The sequence below is a fragment of the Trichoderma evansii genome, assembly GCF_050947405.1.
Source record: "Trichoderma evansii strain SZMC 28006 chromosome Unknown GGI43scaffold_3, whole genome shotgun sequence".
Taxonomy (NCBI): domain Eukaryota; kingdom Fungi; phylum Ascomycota; class Sordariomycetes; order Hypocreales; family Hypocreaceae; genus Trichoderma; species Trichoderma evansii.
In genome coordinates, this window is record NW_028145203.1 from 1,123,460 (window position 1) to 1,139,515 (window position 16,056).

General features: G+C 46.4%; 6 protein-coding genes across 6 annotated transcripts; 5 read left to right on the forward strand and 1 right to left on the reverse strand.

Annotated features, from left to right (window-relative positions):
- Positions 1–2,365: 2,365 nt before the first annotated feature.
- Positions 2,366–3,023, reverse strand: GGI43DRAFT_396118 (uncharacterized protein). Its single transcript, XM_083204931.1, has one exon. The coding sequence runs from the start codon at positions 2,637–2,639 to the stop codon at positions 2,373–2,375; it is 267 nt and encodes an 88-aa protein (XP_083064069.1). The 5' UTR covers positions 2,640–3,023; the 3' UTR covers positions 2,366–2,372.
- A 536-nt stretch (positions 3,024–3,559) lies between these two features.
- Positions 3,560–4,841, forward strand: GGI43DRAFT_245319 (uncharacterized protein). The gene is made up of 2 exons (XM_083200739.1): positions 3,560–3,857; positions 3,911–4,841. Exons 1-2 carry the CDS (start codon positions 3,599–3,601, stop codon positions 4,549–4,551), a joined length of 900 nt encoding a protein of 299 aa, XP_083064070.1. The 5' UTR covers positions 3,560–3,598; the 3' UTR covers positions 4,552–4,841.
- A 550-nt stretch (positions 4,842–5,391) lies between these two features.
- On the forward strand, positions 5,392–6,517 carry GGI43DRAFT_245332 (uncharacterized protein). Its single transcript, XM_083200740.1, has one exon. It carries the CDS (start codon positions 5,533–5,535, stop codon positions 6,334–6,336), a length of 804 nt encoding a protein of 267 aa, XP_083064071.1. The 5' UTR covers positions 5,392–5,532; the 3' UTR covers positions 6,337–6,517.
- GGI43DRAFT_245426 (uncharacterized protein) lies at positions 6,447–7,208 on the forward strand. The gene is made up of 5 exons (XM_083200741.1): positions 6,447–6,558; positions 6,617–6,718; positions 6,791–6,799; positions 6,850–7,070; positions 7,133–7,208. Exons 1-4 carry the CDS (start codon positions 6,556–6,558, stop codon positions 7,060–7,062), a joined length of 327 nt encoding a protein of 108 aa, XP_083064072.1. The 5' UTR covers positions 6,447–6,555; the 3' UTR covers positions 7,063–7,070; positions 7,133–7,208.
- A 1,766-nt stretch (positions 7,209–8,974) lies between these two features.
- On the forward strand, positions 8,975–9,462 carry GGI43DRAFT_380432 (uncharacterized protein; the record flags this gene model as incomplete). The annotated part of the gene is made up of 3 exons (XM_083202984.1): positions 8,975–8,983; positions 9,075–9,236; positions 9,304–9,462. 3 exons carry the CDS (start codon positions 8,975–8,977, stop codon positions 9,460–9,462), a joined length of 330 nt encoding a protein of 109 aa, XP_083064073.1.
- Positions 9,463–11,440: 1,978 nt separating this feature from the next.
- On the forward strand, positions 11,441–15,780 carry GGI43DRAFT_420800 (putative alpha-mannosidase 1a; the record flags this gene model as incomplete). The annotated part of the gene is made up of 4 exons (XM_083207861.1): positions 11,441–13,045; positions 13,111–13,174; positions 14,861–15,041; positions 15,072–15,780. 4 exons carry the CDS (start codon positions 11,441–11,443, stop codon positions 15,778–15,780), a joined length of 2,559 nt encoding a protein of 852 aa, XP_083064074.1.
- Positions 15,781–16,056: the final 276 nt, after the last annotated feature.

A 16,056-nucleotide genomic window follows, 5' to 3' on the forward strand; every position in this document is an offset into this window, starting at 1 on the left:
ATGATGGCCCCCAGGAGCAACAAGGGTCGACCATTGGTTGTCCTCAATATGATGCTGAGTCGATGGATGTCGACTCTGATAAAGAGTCAGGGGAGAAGATGGTTTAGCCTCGATAAGAGGCTGTTGGCTCTGATAAAGAGTCAAGTGAGAAGATAATTTTGTCTCGACAAGAGACTGTTGGCTCTGAAAAAGAGTCGGGCGAGAAGATGGTTTGGTCTCGACAAGAGACTAGTGGCTCTGGTGGCTCTGAGAAAGAGTCAAATCCTGTCTCTATGGAGTATCAGCTCAGAAATGGCTCGTCAGAATCTTCCCAAACAGACGCCCTACCCAGACTGCAGAGGTAGATGTAGCTCAATGGATAAAAGAATGTAATGAAACCTATCATGTGGGTGGAAGTGGCAAAGACGCGAAACATTTCGAATACCTTGTTGCCCAAGTCGTTTACATTTTCAAGTGCATCGAATGCAGTGCATACATATTATATATCTCATGGCAAAAAGTTAATAGAGGGTATCGCTGTGCCAAGTGTACGGGAGAAAAATTCCCAGAATACGGCATTGACTTAGCCCTCACTCAAACTCTAATGACAAAATCAGCTGTACTTCATGCTGTAGCAGATACCTGTACTATAATAATCGATCGCCATGCAAATGCGGAACCAGGGAGCTGCAAGAGTCGTGTAAGGGTTGTGACACCTGAGAAAAGGTGCTCCAATCCGAACTGTGATGCATCGGCATTGACTGGTTGCTTTAGAGATCAGTTTGAAATCTTCGGACTCTGTTATACTTCTATTTCATACAGACGGACAGCCACAATGACGTCGAAGCTGAGCAGCGCTTCCAAGAGACCCCAGGCGGTCTGTGGGGGCGCTATATCCACTAATTAGTACCAATTTAGCAAGGCTTCAGGGGATAGTGAAAATCCCCCGCTAGTATTTGCCAGAATCAGCGAGCAGTCAAGAATTTGTGGAGTGGCTAGTTCCACTCTGGACGACATAATAAACACGCACATACATAGTGGCAATACGCGCAACATCAGCCTCCGAGCAGCAGACGGTAGAGGAGGGAGCTGACGTCGTAGAGACAAAACCAACAAACATAGAGATACCAGAATCCCAGTACAATTCGAAGTGTTTGGCTAGCCTCTGTATTTTGAGTAGATATATTCTCGCCTCCATCACTGTCCTCTGACACTCTCTTCTCCATCAGTTTCATCTCCAGGACTCTCCTTTTCATCATTTGCATCTCCAAGACTTTCGTCTCCAGCGCTCTCATCTTCCCCCTTGCCATCTTCGCATCATTCATTTTCTTCCTCATCATGTCCACTCCCATGGATATCTTTATGTTCCATCTTTCAGCTCACATCCTTTCTTATTTCTCCGCACCTGTCCCCCTTTTCACTGCCGCCCTTGTGAATTCTCTCTTATTCAGTGTGTATCATCTGCTAACAGTTATATTTAGTGTATTTTTTCCCCATCAATTCTTTCTAGTCCCCGATTTGTCTTGAAAGTCTTGCTTCTCGTCGACCCTGCCGCCCCCGCCACGGTTTACCGTACATTCACCATCCTTTGACAGACTGATTTTCTGGAGGATATCGAGGCACTATAGAGGCAAGTATCGGGGGAACTATCGAAGAAGTCATGGAGGTACGTTCTCTGTTACTTGTTCAATCGCTTTTTACCGAGTACAAGCTGACACTATTGTATCAGACTGCTGGTACTCGCTCCCCAATCGACATGAACGGCGTCGATGCCAAGTTATGGGTCTGTAGAAGAAATGACAAGCTAGAGAGATTCCATGAAGGCTTGCCAAATTACGTGATAAAATGAGTCGAGGCCCGATGTGACACTACTAGTTCTACTGCCTCTACTGCCTCTATTGGTTGTCTCTATTGCTGCTATTTTTCCATGGTGCCCCCTTGCCGTCTCGCACTTTCCTTAAAATTACATCTCTGCTCTTCTGGCTTTTACTATTTCCAACTTTTTGGTTCGGGATGTATATTACATTCGCAGTCTGGGAAAAATGAACTGCCTAAATGCAATTGGGGCTCAATGTCTCACGGTTTAACAAATCATAATACTCTGCACTTCCGCGCGTCTTGTCAGTAAATATAGTAGAGTTTTTTAGCCTTTAGTTCTAGCTGCGTCTCTGATTACGATCTTGGATTTTTTGCACTGGGAAATTACTAGGATTTCAGAACTCCCACGCTGGAACGATTTATCGACAGTCTACAGCTAAATTTGTAGCTCACCGGCTTCAGCCGATACCAACTCTGCAGTACATTGATAACCCGGATTACTGGAATTGAACCTTGGGATTACCTTGACTCTACCAGTCCAGTCAATACCAACTCCACCAGTCATTGACATTCCTTTACTCCTGCAGAGAGATTTTGACTTTGACGCCTGTCCACCAGCCTGCATCAGCCTCAAGGCCACTCACAGCATTGCGATCATCGAGTTCCAGCGCGCGAGTGCTTGTGGGGAGATTGTTCGTCGCCATGTGGAAAAGAGGTGTTAAAGCGCCCTGTTCCTGTTCCTCGTCTCTCTGGACAGAATCTACCTGGGCCTTCCAGTGGTCGCAATCCACCTCAAGAATATCGTAGCCGTAGTAGCTCAGGATACAGAGATACTCGTTCATGCGCAGGCAAGGGCTATGTTAACTGAAGCTAAGTTTCGCACACATCATTGCTTATTCGTACCGACTTAGCATTAATACTTGCTCTATATAGAAAGTAAGGATCCATCTCTACATTGTAACGTGTGGGGTCCAGCCAAGTTCTTTATCACGGTTCAATGTCTCCCAATTTTGCGCCCCAGGTTCCGAAATTGGAGAATAAAGTTCTATATTCCGAGACCTCTGAATATATGCTTAACTAAACTGATCGTTTTAATAATGTGGCTTGTTTTGTGACTTCATAAACCGAATACTTAATTACCCGTTACTGGATCCCTCCAGTATCAGTGAAATGTCTCTGGAGATCCTGTATCCCTGTCTGTCTTCATTCGAGAACGCTCTCCCCTCTTTACTCCGCTCTGAATTTTTTCCCTTGAGCCTTACAAATTAGGTATGAGAAATTTGGCTGCGGTACATTATGGTATAGGCGAGGAAATTTGCGGACAAGGATACATAAATCCGCGGTATCACGACAGCCTGGCTATATTCAGCTCTCACAACACGACTCAACCCAATTCTCAGAGCACAAGCTAGCATTTACTTTTTACATGAAAATATACAAGCTAAATAGACCTGCAATGACCTTTTTTTGGTTCAATATATATATATACATATGCATATGAACTTGACCTCCTGGAATTTCAGTTTACAGTGCATATAGAATATTCATACAGTGGTGTTGGTTCGATGCTCATCCTCGATCCCACCACCAGTAGAATTCCTCAATTTATTACCAGTGCCCGCTGTTTCTAGACTCTAATAGGCAGGAAGGAATCAAATGCATGTATGAGAGGATCCTTTAACCCGAGTGTTAATCTCAGAGGCATATATATCCATGGCTAGCCACCCCTTATTCTTGCGTATTATATACCGTCCTTTAAAATGCGACTTGTCGATGGTCGTTTAATAAATAATAAATCATAATGTGTCACTTATTTTCTTTTGTTTTATATTTCACATATATTCTCCTATTTACGCGAAAAGCTTACTCGCAGGTCACCTTCATTCAACCGCCGCCTGCTGGACCTTCACACAATTATCAAGACAATCCAGCTTACAAATACGGTTCCACCATTACTGTGCAATGGACTGGAGATATCCCAAAAGACGTTGATAGCCTGCGACTTGAAGCTCGGAAAGATTTAATTAACCCGAAGTCAGATGATGTTGGATATTATCTAGGTACAGCATAGTAGCGTCGTAACTCAGTCTGAAGTTACTAATTAAATGTGTAGGCGCAGAGAACCTTTCCGCCTCAGCCAAGGGAGGTTCGCTCCCCATCGACATGTTGGTATGGCAGTATTCAGAGTACGGGAATGTGCCCCTTTATTTTGTGGTTCTTGATGAAAAAACATTGGACATTCTCGGCCAAAGCCACTATTTTAATATTTCCCAAGGCCCGTCTACCAGCAGCGCTACCTCAACATCTTCCAAACCAAGGGAAACCAGCACAGCTACTTCAACATTAACTGCATCAAACACAGGCGCTGTTGTGGGTGGGACACCGCCGTCTTCGACAAATCCAGCGACTCCAACAGCATCGTCAACCGCCACGTCACAATCAGCCCAAAAACTCCCTAAAAAGGCAATTGCGGGTATTTCAGTTGGGGCAATAATAGGCGGCATATTGGTGCTAGTGGTTCTAGGTTTCCTGGCACGCAAGCACAGAATCTGGAGCAACGATATCTTTCATAACATCTTTAGAAGGGGTCAACAGAGCGCGGCTCCTCAAAACAACATGGCAGAGCTACCGGTAGACAACCCAGCAGAGTTACCAGTAGAAAACTCAGCAGAGCTATCAATCAGTCAGGAGATCAAAGGCTCAAGAGTCTGGGTACATCCCAGAGGTTCTGGAGGTCTTTACGAAGTGCCATAGGAACGGGCATGTATAACTGCCTGGCTCAGTATAGATATATGTAACTACTAGGTAAGGAACGGAATGTAATTGGCAAATACAAGTCACCTGCTCTTGCTTGGGGTTTACCAAATAATATATGGGGGGCTCCTTGCCATTTAGCTAATAATATTCGGATTGGAGATGGGATTATTTTTTATGACATTTTATAATGGTGTTGGCAAAGGGATTGGAATAGGCACTTTCGAAGCGGGGATTAAAAAGGCCAGGGTGCTTCTTTTAGAAATACCTTGACTTTGATACACTATACTATGGAGCGGCTTTCTTTGTTGGTATAAATAAGTTTACTCTACAGCACGAATGTATTGCTAGCTTAGTAGCAGTGAGGCACGATAAACTCGACCATCAAGTCTTTCAAGGACTCTAGAGTTAACTGTAGCTGGAATCCAAGGCCAAATACACAATAGCTGGGTGGTCGTCGGTGGTAGCTAACATGACTACTAATCTGCCTTTCATTGGGTTGAGTCTAGAAGAGCGAACAACTGATGTCGTATGTAGTTGGCTTTAGAAGTATAGTGTTTTAAATCCCAAATCTTCTGGTCATAAATGGAAAGTGACGCCAAACGATGAAGCTTGCATCAGGATGGTCCAGTCACAATTTGAAGTGAAAAGGCCGTTGGGGAAGCCTTGACAACAAGAGGTCAACTTGAATAGAATAAAGTTAGATGAGCATGTTTGATACAGAGCACATGCTATAAATGAGGAGATTTTAGTACTGCAGTTCACGGAGCAACATGCTCTTCAGGGAATGCATTCTAATTGGCGTACTTGCTCACTAGTATAAGTCTTCTCCCCACACGAGGTGGATGCATGTTGCTGCCTAGATTGTACTGACATGTGAAGGCTTGACAAAATAGAGAAGGCATTTCGAACATATATGTACTCTGGTCTGCTCTAGCACATTCAGCGACTCCATCACTCCAAGGTGGAAAGTCAAACAATATGGATAAAGAGCGACGCACCAAGATTGCAGCCGCACTGGACCAATACCGCCAAACAGTGTTGCAGCACAACATTGCCTTGCTGCGCATCATTGTGGACAGCTTAGAACCACTTCCACCATCATCGCGCTTGAGTATACTTGCCGACCGCTATCGCATCTCTCTTCCTGAATCCGTAAAGGAGCCACAAGATTTATTCACTGATGATGTGCGCGCTGAATTAATCAGACGGAACTGGTTAGATGGAGTGGCGAATCGTCCGAATCCAACGAAAAGAGAAGATTATTTCGCCAAAATCAGGGCAAATATAACAGGGATGGATCTCCATTTTGGCGAAGAATTTGAATCAGTCCCAGCTGATTTATATTACCTCTGCACGCTAGTCGATGGCATTCCTGGTCCAGCACTACCATCCTACACTGACGCAACTCAGATTGAGTGCATAACTCCCTCATCGGATCATATAGACGATCTAGACTATATTATTGTGCCTGGCTGGGATGATACGGGAGAGCGAACTGATATATTTTTAGGGTGTTGGGAAGACTGGGAGATTGCCATGGCATTCCAGATTGGTAGAGGCCCGTTCGCTCTATGTGGCTCCTGCGCCATCTATTGCCGTAATAAGGAGGACGACGATAATAAGGGATGGAAGTGGAGGTATGGCATGTTTGATGGAGACTGGACCAGCGATATGTTTGATACAATCGAAGGATTTTTGGTCTTCTGTTCCCAGCATGGTAGGCAAACAGAGGAAGTCATCAGGAAGGACATTGGTAGATTGGGCCTCGGCAGAGTGAGATGACATTGATAAGTATTCTTAGTGAATTCTGGGAAGTGGCAGGCAGACTTCCAGGTGCTTCGTTTATATCTTTGCCATAACAAACTCTATCAAGCTATATAACCCTACTGGCTCAGCTGCGAGAGAAGAATAGAGCATGTTTGGCCCTAGAACGCAATGCGCTCATAGATGGCGAAATATAAAGAAAACCCCAGCTAAGGGTGTGCTGGTAGCCCAATTGGAATGGTTTGGCAGCCTTGCTGAGAAGGCGCTGGTGGGTCAGGCTGACAGATACATGCTGTAGATCAAGATATCCGGCTTCAGAATATCCGGTAACCGTGCCCCTCCTTCAATATTGTCAACTAAGGACGAAAGAAAGGGTCTCATGTCCGTACTACAGCTCTTGGTAAGAAGTAGCATACCTCTGAATAGTGAAAATAATGACGGATACAGTCCTTGGCCGTTGCTGTTGAAAAAGAGTAACGGGGTAGCGGTCAAATATCAACATCTCATCGAGTGCGAAGTTAACATCTACAGCTACTCACATCGTTTTTGGAACTCCTCACACTGCTTATACAAGAGGGTATCGATCCTGAGGCTGTAGAGCCAGAGTACGGTACGCCACTTTGCCACACGGCATTCGATATCTGCCCTGAGATATGCAGCCAGATGGTCAAGATTCCGCTACAACAGCCAAGAGGCCGATTAAAAGCCCCATCTTTCAGTCGTAAATATGGCACGCGAACCTGAGAGCGCCGGTACGAAAGCGCTCAAGCTTCTTATCTGACGAAAACTGAGGCTTGAAGTGACCGACGATCAGGGGCGTTATCACCTTGCGGCAACATCTATGTGAAATAACGGCCTCCCCGCCTTTGTCAAATCAGGCGCTGAAGTCAACGTATAGTCTGTCTGCTAATTCATTTTGCGGCTTTAGCAGATAGTCGGGATAATGTCGTTTTTATGGGGATCCAAAGACTTAGATGTCACTGCGACAGATAAAGACAGTGGAACATCAAACATCACTGCTCTGGGGAGCTAGAAAGGCATCCTTGATAGCGCGATACAGGTGCATGAAAGAGATGCTGACGTTTGGATCCAAGGACGTAGTCAAATTCAAGGCTTTATATCGGCAGATACGAGGTCGACACTGAAGCTATTACTGTCACTCTTTGTACTTACCTCTCCTTCCTTTTCTTTCCACACTTTTCTCTCTCTCCTCTTCAATACTCTCCTCAGGAAAAGCTATCTCTGCCTCGCAGCTCCTGTTCTTCTTTGCACAAAATACGCCTGTATTAAGTTGTTTGTTCATTTATAGCACATCCAAATGGAAAGAAAAGATACATGTACAATGACATGACACGCGGAATTAGTAAATAAAATGCAGTCATAGAGAAGTCCTTTTTACTTCATTTCTTATAAGCCGCTCTCTTATAATTAAATACAAGTAATCCTCTTCCCCATCTTCCACTTCGACCACACCACCCATACCGACGTTCTCCTCGTCCTCTAAAAGTGTCGCCGCCGCCGTCGTTGATGTTGCTGTTGGTGGTGGTTGTGGTGGTGCTAATGGTGTCGCTGTTGGGTTGGTGAACGGTTCAGCTTGTTCTTGTTCTTCTGCGAGAAACTGTTCTTGTTGTGCTTCTTGCTGTTGCTTGTTGTTGCTGATGCTGTTGAACGTGGTCGTTGTACGTGTTGAGTATGGCTTGGCGACGACGTCTCCGTAGCGATCCGGGAGTGAGTACCAGCCTAATACATAGTGTCAGTGCGTACACGGTAAAAAGTGAGTGGCCAAACAACAGAAAACATACCTCGATAGTTCCCCCGGTAGTTCCCCCGGTAGCTTTCGGCGGCGGCGGCGGCGGCGGCGTTGTTGTTTTTGTCGTTTTTGTTGTTGTTCATATGATGAGCAGGGGCACTAGTGGAGGTAGTACTAGAAGTGGCAGTGGCAGTGGCAGTGGCAGTGGTGGCAGTGGTGGTGGTAAATAGGTAGTGGTAAGAGATCTTTCAGAAATAAAGATAGAGACAGAGAACACTGTCGTCAGGAGATTGTTGGAGAGGAGATAAGGACGTAAGAATGAGAAGGAAGAAGAAGGAATTAGAAGCTGTAGGGGTAGTGGAAGTAAGAGCAGTAGTAGAGGTAGGAGCAATAGTAGAGGTAGTAGCTGCAGTAGGGGTAGTAGCTGCAGTAAAAAGATGAGAAGATGTCAGTAGAATGGGATTAGAGCGAACGGGATTAGAGCGCGTGATACTGAGACTGAACCTTGGGATTACTGAGACCTGACTTACTCGGGGGAGAGTTCTCTTGTTCTTTTAGAATAGACTTGGCCAACCTATGATATTTCCATGCTTTTTTTTATAGATTTTTGCCAACAGACAGTTGAAAACTTGTCGCCACCTACAATTTAACCACCTTCTCTAGTTGCCGCTCCTGCTGTTTTATTGCTCCTACCCTTCCATATTATTTGGTATTTCCTTTTTTCCAAGAAGCACTCTCTGTCTCGCTATTTTTTCCTCAAGGGATATCTACAGAACCCTCATCTACAACAGCTGTTTCTTCGGGTTTTAGTAGTCTATGAGAATGAGAATGCTGCCACCGCAAGATCCGTGCTCACCGGGTCTCTAACACTACTGGGGTCTCCGTGTCCGTGGTCAGCATACCAAGATGGCAACCGTATGTTCTCTCTATTGATACCTCTTGACTACTCTTTACATTTCATTTCAACTCCCCTTTATTCGATACATTGACTGACTTTATGCTATAGAATCCATTTTTACGCCAATTCTTTCTATATACCGCAACTCTCGAGCCTACTGGTGCCGCCGCCCCCGCCACGGTTCGACAGATTCATATTGTGGAGGTTATCGAGGCAACTACCGAGGCAACTACCGAGGCAACTATCGATGGAACTATCGAGGAAATGGAGGTATGTTCTCTGTTGTTTGGTCACTCACTTTTTACCGAGTACACACTGACACTACCTATTGTATTAGGCTGGTACTCACTCCCAAACCGCTACGAGAGACGTTGTTGCCAAGCCATACTCAACACCTACAACAACCATGTTCAACAGCAGCAGCAGCAGCAGCAGCAGCAGCAATTTGCTGAAGAAGCTCAACAAGAACAGTTTCTCGCAGAAGAACAAGAAGTAGCTCAGCCCCCGGCCGCCCCAGCGGCACCACCATCAGCACCACCATCAGAGGTGGAGGTGGCAGCGGCAGTACCTCTCCCTGAAGGAGATGTTGATATGGAGGATGAAGAAGAGCTTACTGAGGCACCAATATGGAGGAGAGACATGGCTTTTGCACTTAACACGTGTGTTTATGGCTTCAAGGGGTAATCCAAGACGTGGCATTAACAATGAGACTTCTGGTTTTTACTATTCCCAATTTATTTGTCTTTGATCCCACGTGCTGTTTAGTAAAAGAAGTAGATGTAGTAGATGTAGTAGATGTAGTAGATGTGCATTCTTGTTCTTTCTTCGCCGTTATATCCCGTCGGTTGTCCCTATAAGGCAACTTGTCTCCGCAATCTAGCACATACGACCATAGGTAGTGGAGAATTCGGGGTCCCGTCTGCTCCCCCATAGACAAGCCACTAACCGGCAGATTAGTAGTCAGGTGGGTGACCACTGGCGAACACCGGCTGTTGTATGTTTTTCTTTTTGCTCATCTTGAGCTATACGTCGTGAATATCGTGATATAAGTGCTTCTAGCAGTCAACACTATCACATACGACCATATCCATTGGAATATACGGGATCCCGTCCGCTCTCCCAGAGTCAAGCCAATGAGAGGCAGATTAGTAGTCAGGTGGGTGACCACTGGCGAACACCGGCTGTTGTATGTTTTTCCTTTTTGTCTTTTTGCGATTACTTGACGGATTAGTACTGTAGTTAGTGTGGCCACTCCAATTGTAAGGCTAGAAGTCGTAAACAAACCGCTCCTGGAAAAACAAAAGTATTATGAACATAGTTAGTTGCACTTTAGGTCACTAGCATATCCTATAGCAGCATACAAACTGCTATAGTAGTTAAAATATGGGATTTCAAGACAATTCAAATCCCAGTTATGGCTTGAAGTAACAATTGGAAGGAAGCTGAGAAAATCGGGCTCAGAGATGTATGCTTCTACCCCACTAACAACTCCTCTTTACAAGCATAATTCCTGTCGCCTAAATGCTAGATGGGAAATGAGCTCAAGAGGTCTCTAGTTGGAAATCCTATCGTTGGATGTTACCGGAATTCCGGAGGCTATTATTGCATACAATCAATTGCCTAATAGCGTGGCAGGGTGGGCAAAGAGGTGTGCCAAATGGTGCTAGCTTGAAGAGGTAGGAGAGCGGCATCTGATGCCGGTGCCAGCGACTATTTCCATGCTACTCCAAGAAAGGATATTCTGGACTTGTTTAGTGCTGCTCGAATATGTTGCTATGATTCATCCGCAGAGTATGAAAGGCATTGATTTGCAGTTGATCCCTTCTTTTAATAGCTTAATAGCTTGGGCCAATCAGGCGCATCACAAGCTTAACTCCATATTTTGTCTTGGATTTAAGCATGGTGCCTTGCCTCTTATGGTTAACTTGTTTCTAAACATTTTCGGGAAAAGGCTAAATTGAGCAGCTGATGAAGCGGGTAGAGAAGAACAGAGAAACATATTCGGCTCTGGGGAAAGACAGGAAAATGGAAAAAGGCAACGGAGAGTCTTGCTAAGTTCTATAGCTGGCAAGTCAGTGGCTAGTTAATACCCTCTTTTCTCAAAGTCGTATGGAGCAAGACTCCATAGATAATTCTGGACCTGACTTCTCAAATTGCCACAGCTTAATTTAGGCCGAGGGCGCGCGGGATCCTGCGCCCCGGTTTTGTTTAGGGGCCTTTATTGAGATGGAAGGCTGCTGAAAGCCCGCTAGCAGCTGGTCACTGGTGCTCCCCGCCCAATTTGGATCTCGTATCTTGAACTCTTCTTGTAACAACCTCTCCTCCTTTTCTTCTTCCATTTATTCTGCTGATATCTTTTTTTTTCGTGTTTGAGCCTTCTTTTTCTTTTTCTTTTTCTTTTCCTGTCTCTCCTTCTTAGCGTCAGTTTTGTCGCGTCACAGCATGTGCTCTTCGTAAAACTGAACTATATCGCCATGTTGAGCCAGCTCCAGGGACCGGTCCCCCGCCGATACGTCGCGCTTCTCTTCTTCGTCGTCTGCATCGCCCTCTTCCTATGGAGCGGCTTCGATATCGTTCCTCGGCGAGTGTTAGCGCCTAAATTCAAGTACCCGTATGTACCTTCGAGCTACGACTGGGGCAAGGCGAAGGTGTACTATCCTGTCAAGGACATGAAGAAGCTCCCCACAGGATCTCCCAAACCCTTACCCAAGATACAGTCAAAGCCATCAGCTGGCCAAGATGCTATTAACAACGCCCGAAAGCACGCTGTTAGGGACGCTTTCGGCAAAAGCTGGGATGCCTATAAAAAATTCGCCTGGACCAAAGACGAGCTGATGCCGCTGTCAGCCAAGGGCAAGGAGTCTCTTAGCGGATGGTCGGCACAACTGGTCGACGCTCTTGACACACTTCTTATCATGGGTTATGAAGAGGATTTCGCCTTGGCAGTGAAGGAAGTGGCATTGATTGACTGGAGCAAGACCAAAAATGGCGGTGTTGTAAACATATTTGAGGTGACAATTCGATACCTTGGCGGACTGCTTGCCGCATACGATCTCTCTCAAGAGCCCATCTTACTCGCAAAGGCCGTTGAGCTTGGCAACACTCTCTACGCGACTTTTGATACCCCGAACCGTCTGCCATCCCACTGGCTTGATTACGAAAAGGCCAAGCAGGGCACCCAGACTGCCGACGATAAAATGTCGGGGGCTGCTGGCGGCACTCTTTGCATGGAGTTTACGAGACTGGCACAGCTGACTGGCGAGAATAAGTTCTACGATGCAACCGAGCGCATAACCTCATTTTTCCGCCGGTTCCAAAATGATACTGCCATCCCCGGCATGTGGCCAATTTGGATGAACTATCGCGATGAGCAAATGCTGCTCGAAAGTCGTTTTTCGATAGCTGGTAGCGCCGACTCATTATACGAATACTTGGTCAAGATGCACCCTCTCTTAGGAGGCCTCGACCCAGAGTATCCTGAAATGGCGATCAAGGCTCTTGACACTATCAGAGACAATTTACTATTTCGTCCGATGGTTCCTGGCGACGCCAATATACTTATGGCCGGCGAGGCTGAGATTGACAAAAATGGAAAGATTACGCTTACAGCTGAGATGGGGCATCTGACTTGCTTCGCTGGCGGTATGTACGCGTTGGCCGGCAAGCTTTTTTCGCGAGAGGATTACGTCGACTTGGGCTCGCGTCTCACGGCGGGCTGTGTGTGGGAATACGATGCCATGCCCTCCGGCATAATGCCAGAGGGGGCGCTGTTCGTCGCGTGCGAGAACGCTGATGGAAAACTCGACGGCCCATGTCCGTTTGATGCAGAGCGGATGCCCCCTACCGATGATCCCAGGAGACCCGGCGGATTTTTGAGCGTCAAGAGCACAAGCTATCTCTTGCGACCCGAAGCCATTGAGAGCGTGTTTTACATGTGGCGCATCACGGGGGATCAAGTTTGGCGAGATACCGCATGGAGAATGTGGGAGAATGTTGTCAGAGAGACGGAGACGGAGCTGGCGTTTGCCATTGTCAAAGATGTGACGGTGAGCTTGGGTGAGAAGGGCGATTCAATGGAGGTGAGTTCCCTTCCTTTCCCCCTTCATGAATACCACAGCAAAGAAGCTAACAGACAACGATGAAGACGTTCTGGTTAGCAGAGACAGTAAAGTATTTCTATCTCACCTTCAGCGAAACAGACGATATCAGTTTAGATGATTGGGTCTTCAACACGGAAGCTCATCCGCTGAAGCGGCCAAGATCATGAGCGCCAGTTTAGTATGAGCAAGATATATAGAAGACATTGGAGTTTTTATTTCATTTATTTTGAAAATCCAAAGTATTTACAAGCCTTCTATACCACATAATGCTTTTGGGTGGTGTCTGTAATATTTCAGGTTTTTCATGTGCCTGGGCAGTATTTCAACCACCCGCGTAGCCAATGACCCTATCCAGCATGCGCCCCACTTTAAAACACAACTGTCAATACCCATATACCAGACTTGATATGCGCTATGGACTTCCTAGTGATCAAAGTTAGAAGATCTTTACCATGGTATGGAAAATATTATTTCCATCTTATTTGGCTTGTTTATTTCTAGGCACCGGGTTTAATCTCTGCATGTGTTGTGAGAATTGAACTGAGCCGTGTCATGAGAGCTTTGTCGTCGGGATGCCGTGGAAGTACGCATCTTGTACAATATCATGCCTCAGCCGCCTTTTCTATATCTAATTTGTAAAACCTCAGAAAAATGAATCGAAATGGGACCTAGGTATAGAGGGAGCATTCCAAAGAAAATGTGCACAGGTATATTCTCCAGTTTGCTGGTAAGCGAATGCAGACTATTCCCACATCCCACCACTTGCTAAATTCGAGTGCACCTGCCCCGGATATATATGTAAGCTATGTTATCACTGGTGCGGCATAAGATACTTATTGTTGGTAAAATAAACGATGAATATATCGATTCCGTGCTGCCCACCGTACGCATACATGGAAGTATATGTAGTTTAGAGGCACGCCCAAACAACATGAACATCCTACTCGAGTGGGGAGCAAAGAATAATGAATTCTATAACCGTAAGCACACGCTATTATCAGGTATTTATAATAATCATAGTATTAGACATGTACATGCAGTAAATTGTTACTGTCTCTACTGTCTCTACTGTCTCTACTGTCTCTACTGTCTCTACTGTCTCTACTGTCTCTACTGTCTCTACTGTCATCTACTGTGTCTAGCCTGGACGAAACTGAGCAACCGAGAGTGTAAGACAGTCAGCAAATAGCATAGAAAATCGGGTCTTCTATCACTGCGGTAGAGTGAGCTGAGGATGCAATTGCTTATTTACACTACATGGAGAAATAAAGATCACGGGCACGAATTTGTGAACGGTATAAAGGCGTGATGTATAAAAATAGTACTTAAACGGTGCATTTGCACATTTAAATGTCTCTCGGAAACGCTGTGGGAATTTTATTTATTCACTTTTGGAAAGTAAAAGTCCATGTATGTCTGATATACCGCGTCAATATTTTTGAGCAGCATCTATAATATTCCAGATTTTCCATATACCTGTAGTTCAATCACACCCGTGTAGCCAAATAGCCTACCCATCAATTGCCCCACTTTAAACCGCGCCTGCCAAAACCACCTCGATTACATCACCGGGCAGTTTGTCCTAAACGAACACAACTCTTTTCCCCCTCCAGTTCTACCTCGTTCTGCGTGATGAGGATACGCAAGGCATGCCACCCCGTCTTCCGCACGCTCTTACCACCGCCTCTTGTCCTCTTGCGCAATCAATATTACGGTGTTGCGTAACGAGGGAATCCGCTGCTGCAGCGACATCCGGGCGATACTGGCCGAGTATAGCTTCAACTTCGGCTTCAGCTAGGAAATTGCCGCTGCTGCGCTGTTGCGATGGCGGCAGTAAGAGGGGATTTCATGCTACAAGACATCTTGCTGCGAGTGTCTTCGAAGGAAAAAATCATTATGAACGGTTAAAGCTACCATTGGACGCCAGCCATGGCGAGATCAAGAAGTACAAGGCCAATCTCATCCCCAGTGGCCTGTAGCTGGTATCTAACCTCTTCTCCTCTAGATCATTTTACGCCCTCTCCAAGGCTCACCACCCAGACGCAAACCGCTCCGACCCCGACGCCGCTCACAACTTCTCCCTCCTCTCCGAGTCCTACACCGTCCTCTCTGACGCTTCCCGCCGCGCCGCCTACGATCGCGATGTCTTGCGCCTTCACCACCAAAATCCTCACCACCCTCACCAAGCCTCATATCACAGCACGAATCCCGCCGGTGGTCGTCCACCCTCTGGCCTGAGCCGCCGCAGAGGAACCTTCCGCGGCCCCCCTCCAAGCTTCTACCGCAGCGGCGGATGGGGCGCGCACGCCGAGAAGCGCCACCAGGCACACGAGGAGTCCACCGGCGGCGCTGGCTCCGGTTCAGCATCATCTTCAGCTGAGACGGACCGCGCCAATCCCTGGAACACGAGCGCTTTCCACCAGACGCATCACTACGGCGGCATGGGTCCAGGGTCTGACCCTTTCCACCACCGAGACGAGCACGTGCCGCATTTCGATAAAGCCGGCCACACGAGGACGCACGAAAGACAGGAACACCGCCGGTGGCAGCGCCAGAAGAGGGCCGTCGGGGATGATGACATTGAGTTTGAGCCGCAGACGAGCCTGGCGGGGCACTTTTTGATCGTGGCGGGGATATTGGCCGCGACGTTTCTGGCTCCGGCGGTGTATTTGCAGTTTATGCGCCTGGGGAGGCAGAAGAAGGAGAGGGAGTAGTGAAACGAATGATGTGCCAACGTGTTTATATATGGATCTTGTAGATTGGCGTTTTGGAGAGGGTTAGAGCTGGCGATGGCCTTTTGTGTACAGAGATAGAGCAGTGTATTATTAGATAGGCAATGCCGAATTAAGTGATATTGGCAGTATGCCTTTAACATTTATAGTAATTTCAAGTCAGAATAAGATGCTCTAACAGTGTTAAGTATCTAGGGCTCTCTAATGCCCCCTTTTAATCGTACGAGTGGCGCTCTACACGATTAGAATATGACTGAT

What these genes read in the sequence shown, in the direction of transcription:
- GGI43DRAFT_396118 (XM_083204931.1), bottom strand. Translation starts at nt 2,639, where the DNA reads ATGAACGAGTATCTCTGTATCCTGAGCTACTACGGCTACGATATTCTT.
- GGI43DRAFT_245319 (XM_083200739.1), top strand. Translation starts at nt 3,599, where the DNA reads ATGTGTCACTTATTTTCTTTTGTTTTATATTTCACATATATTCTCCTA. An exon ending in TGATGTTGGATATTATCTAG is followed by an intron (nt 3,858 to 3,910) that starts GTACAGCATAGT and finishes TTAAATGTGTAG; the next exon opens with GCGCAGAGAACCTTTCCGCC.
- GGI43DRAFT_245332 (XM_083200740.1), top strand. Translation starts at nt 5,533, where the DNA reads ATGGATAAAGAGCGACGCACCAAGATTGCAGCCGCACTGGACCAATAC.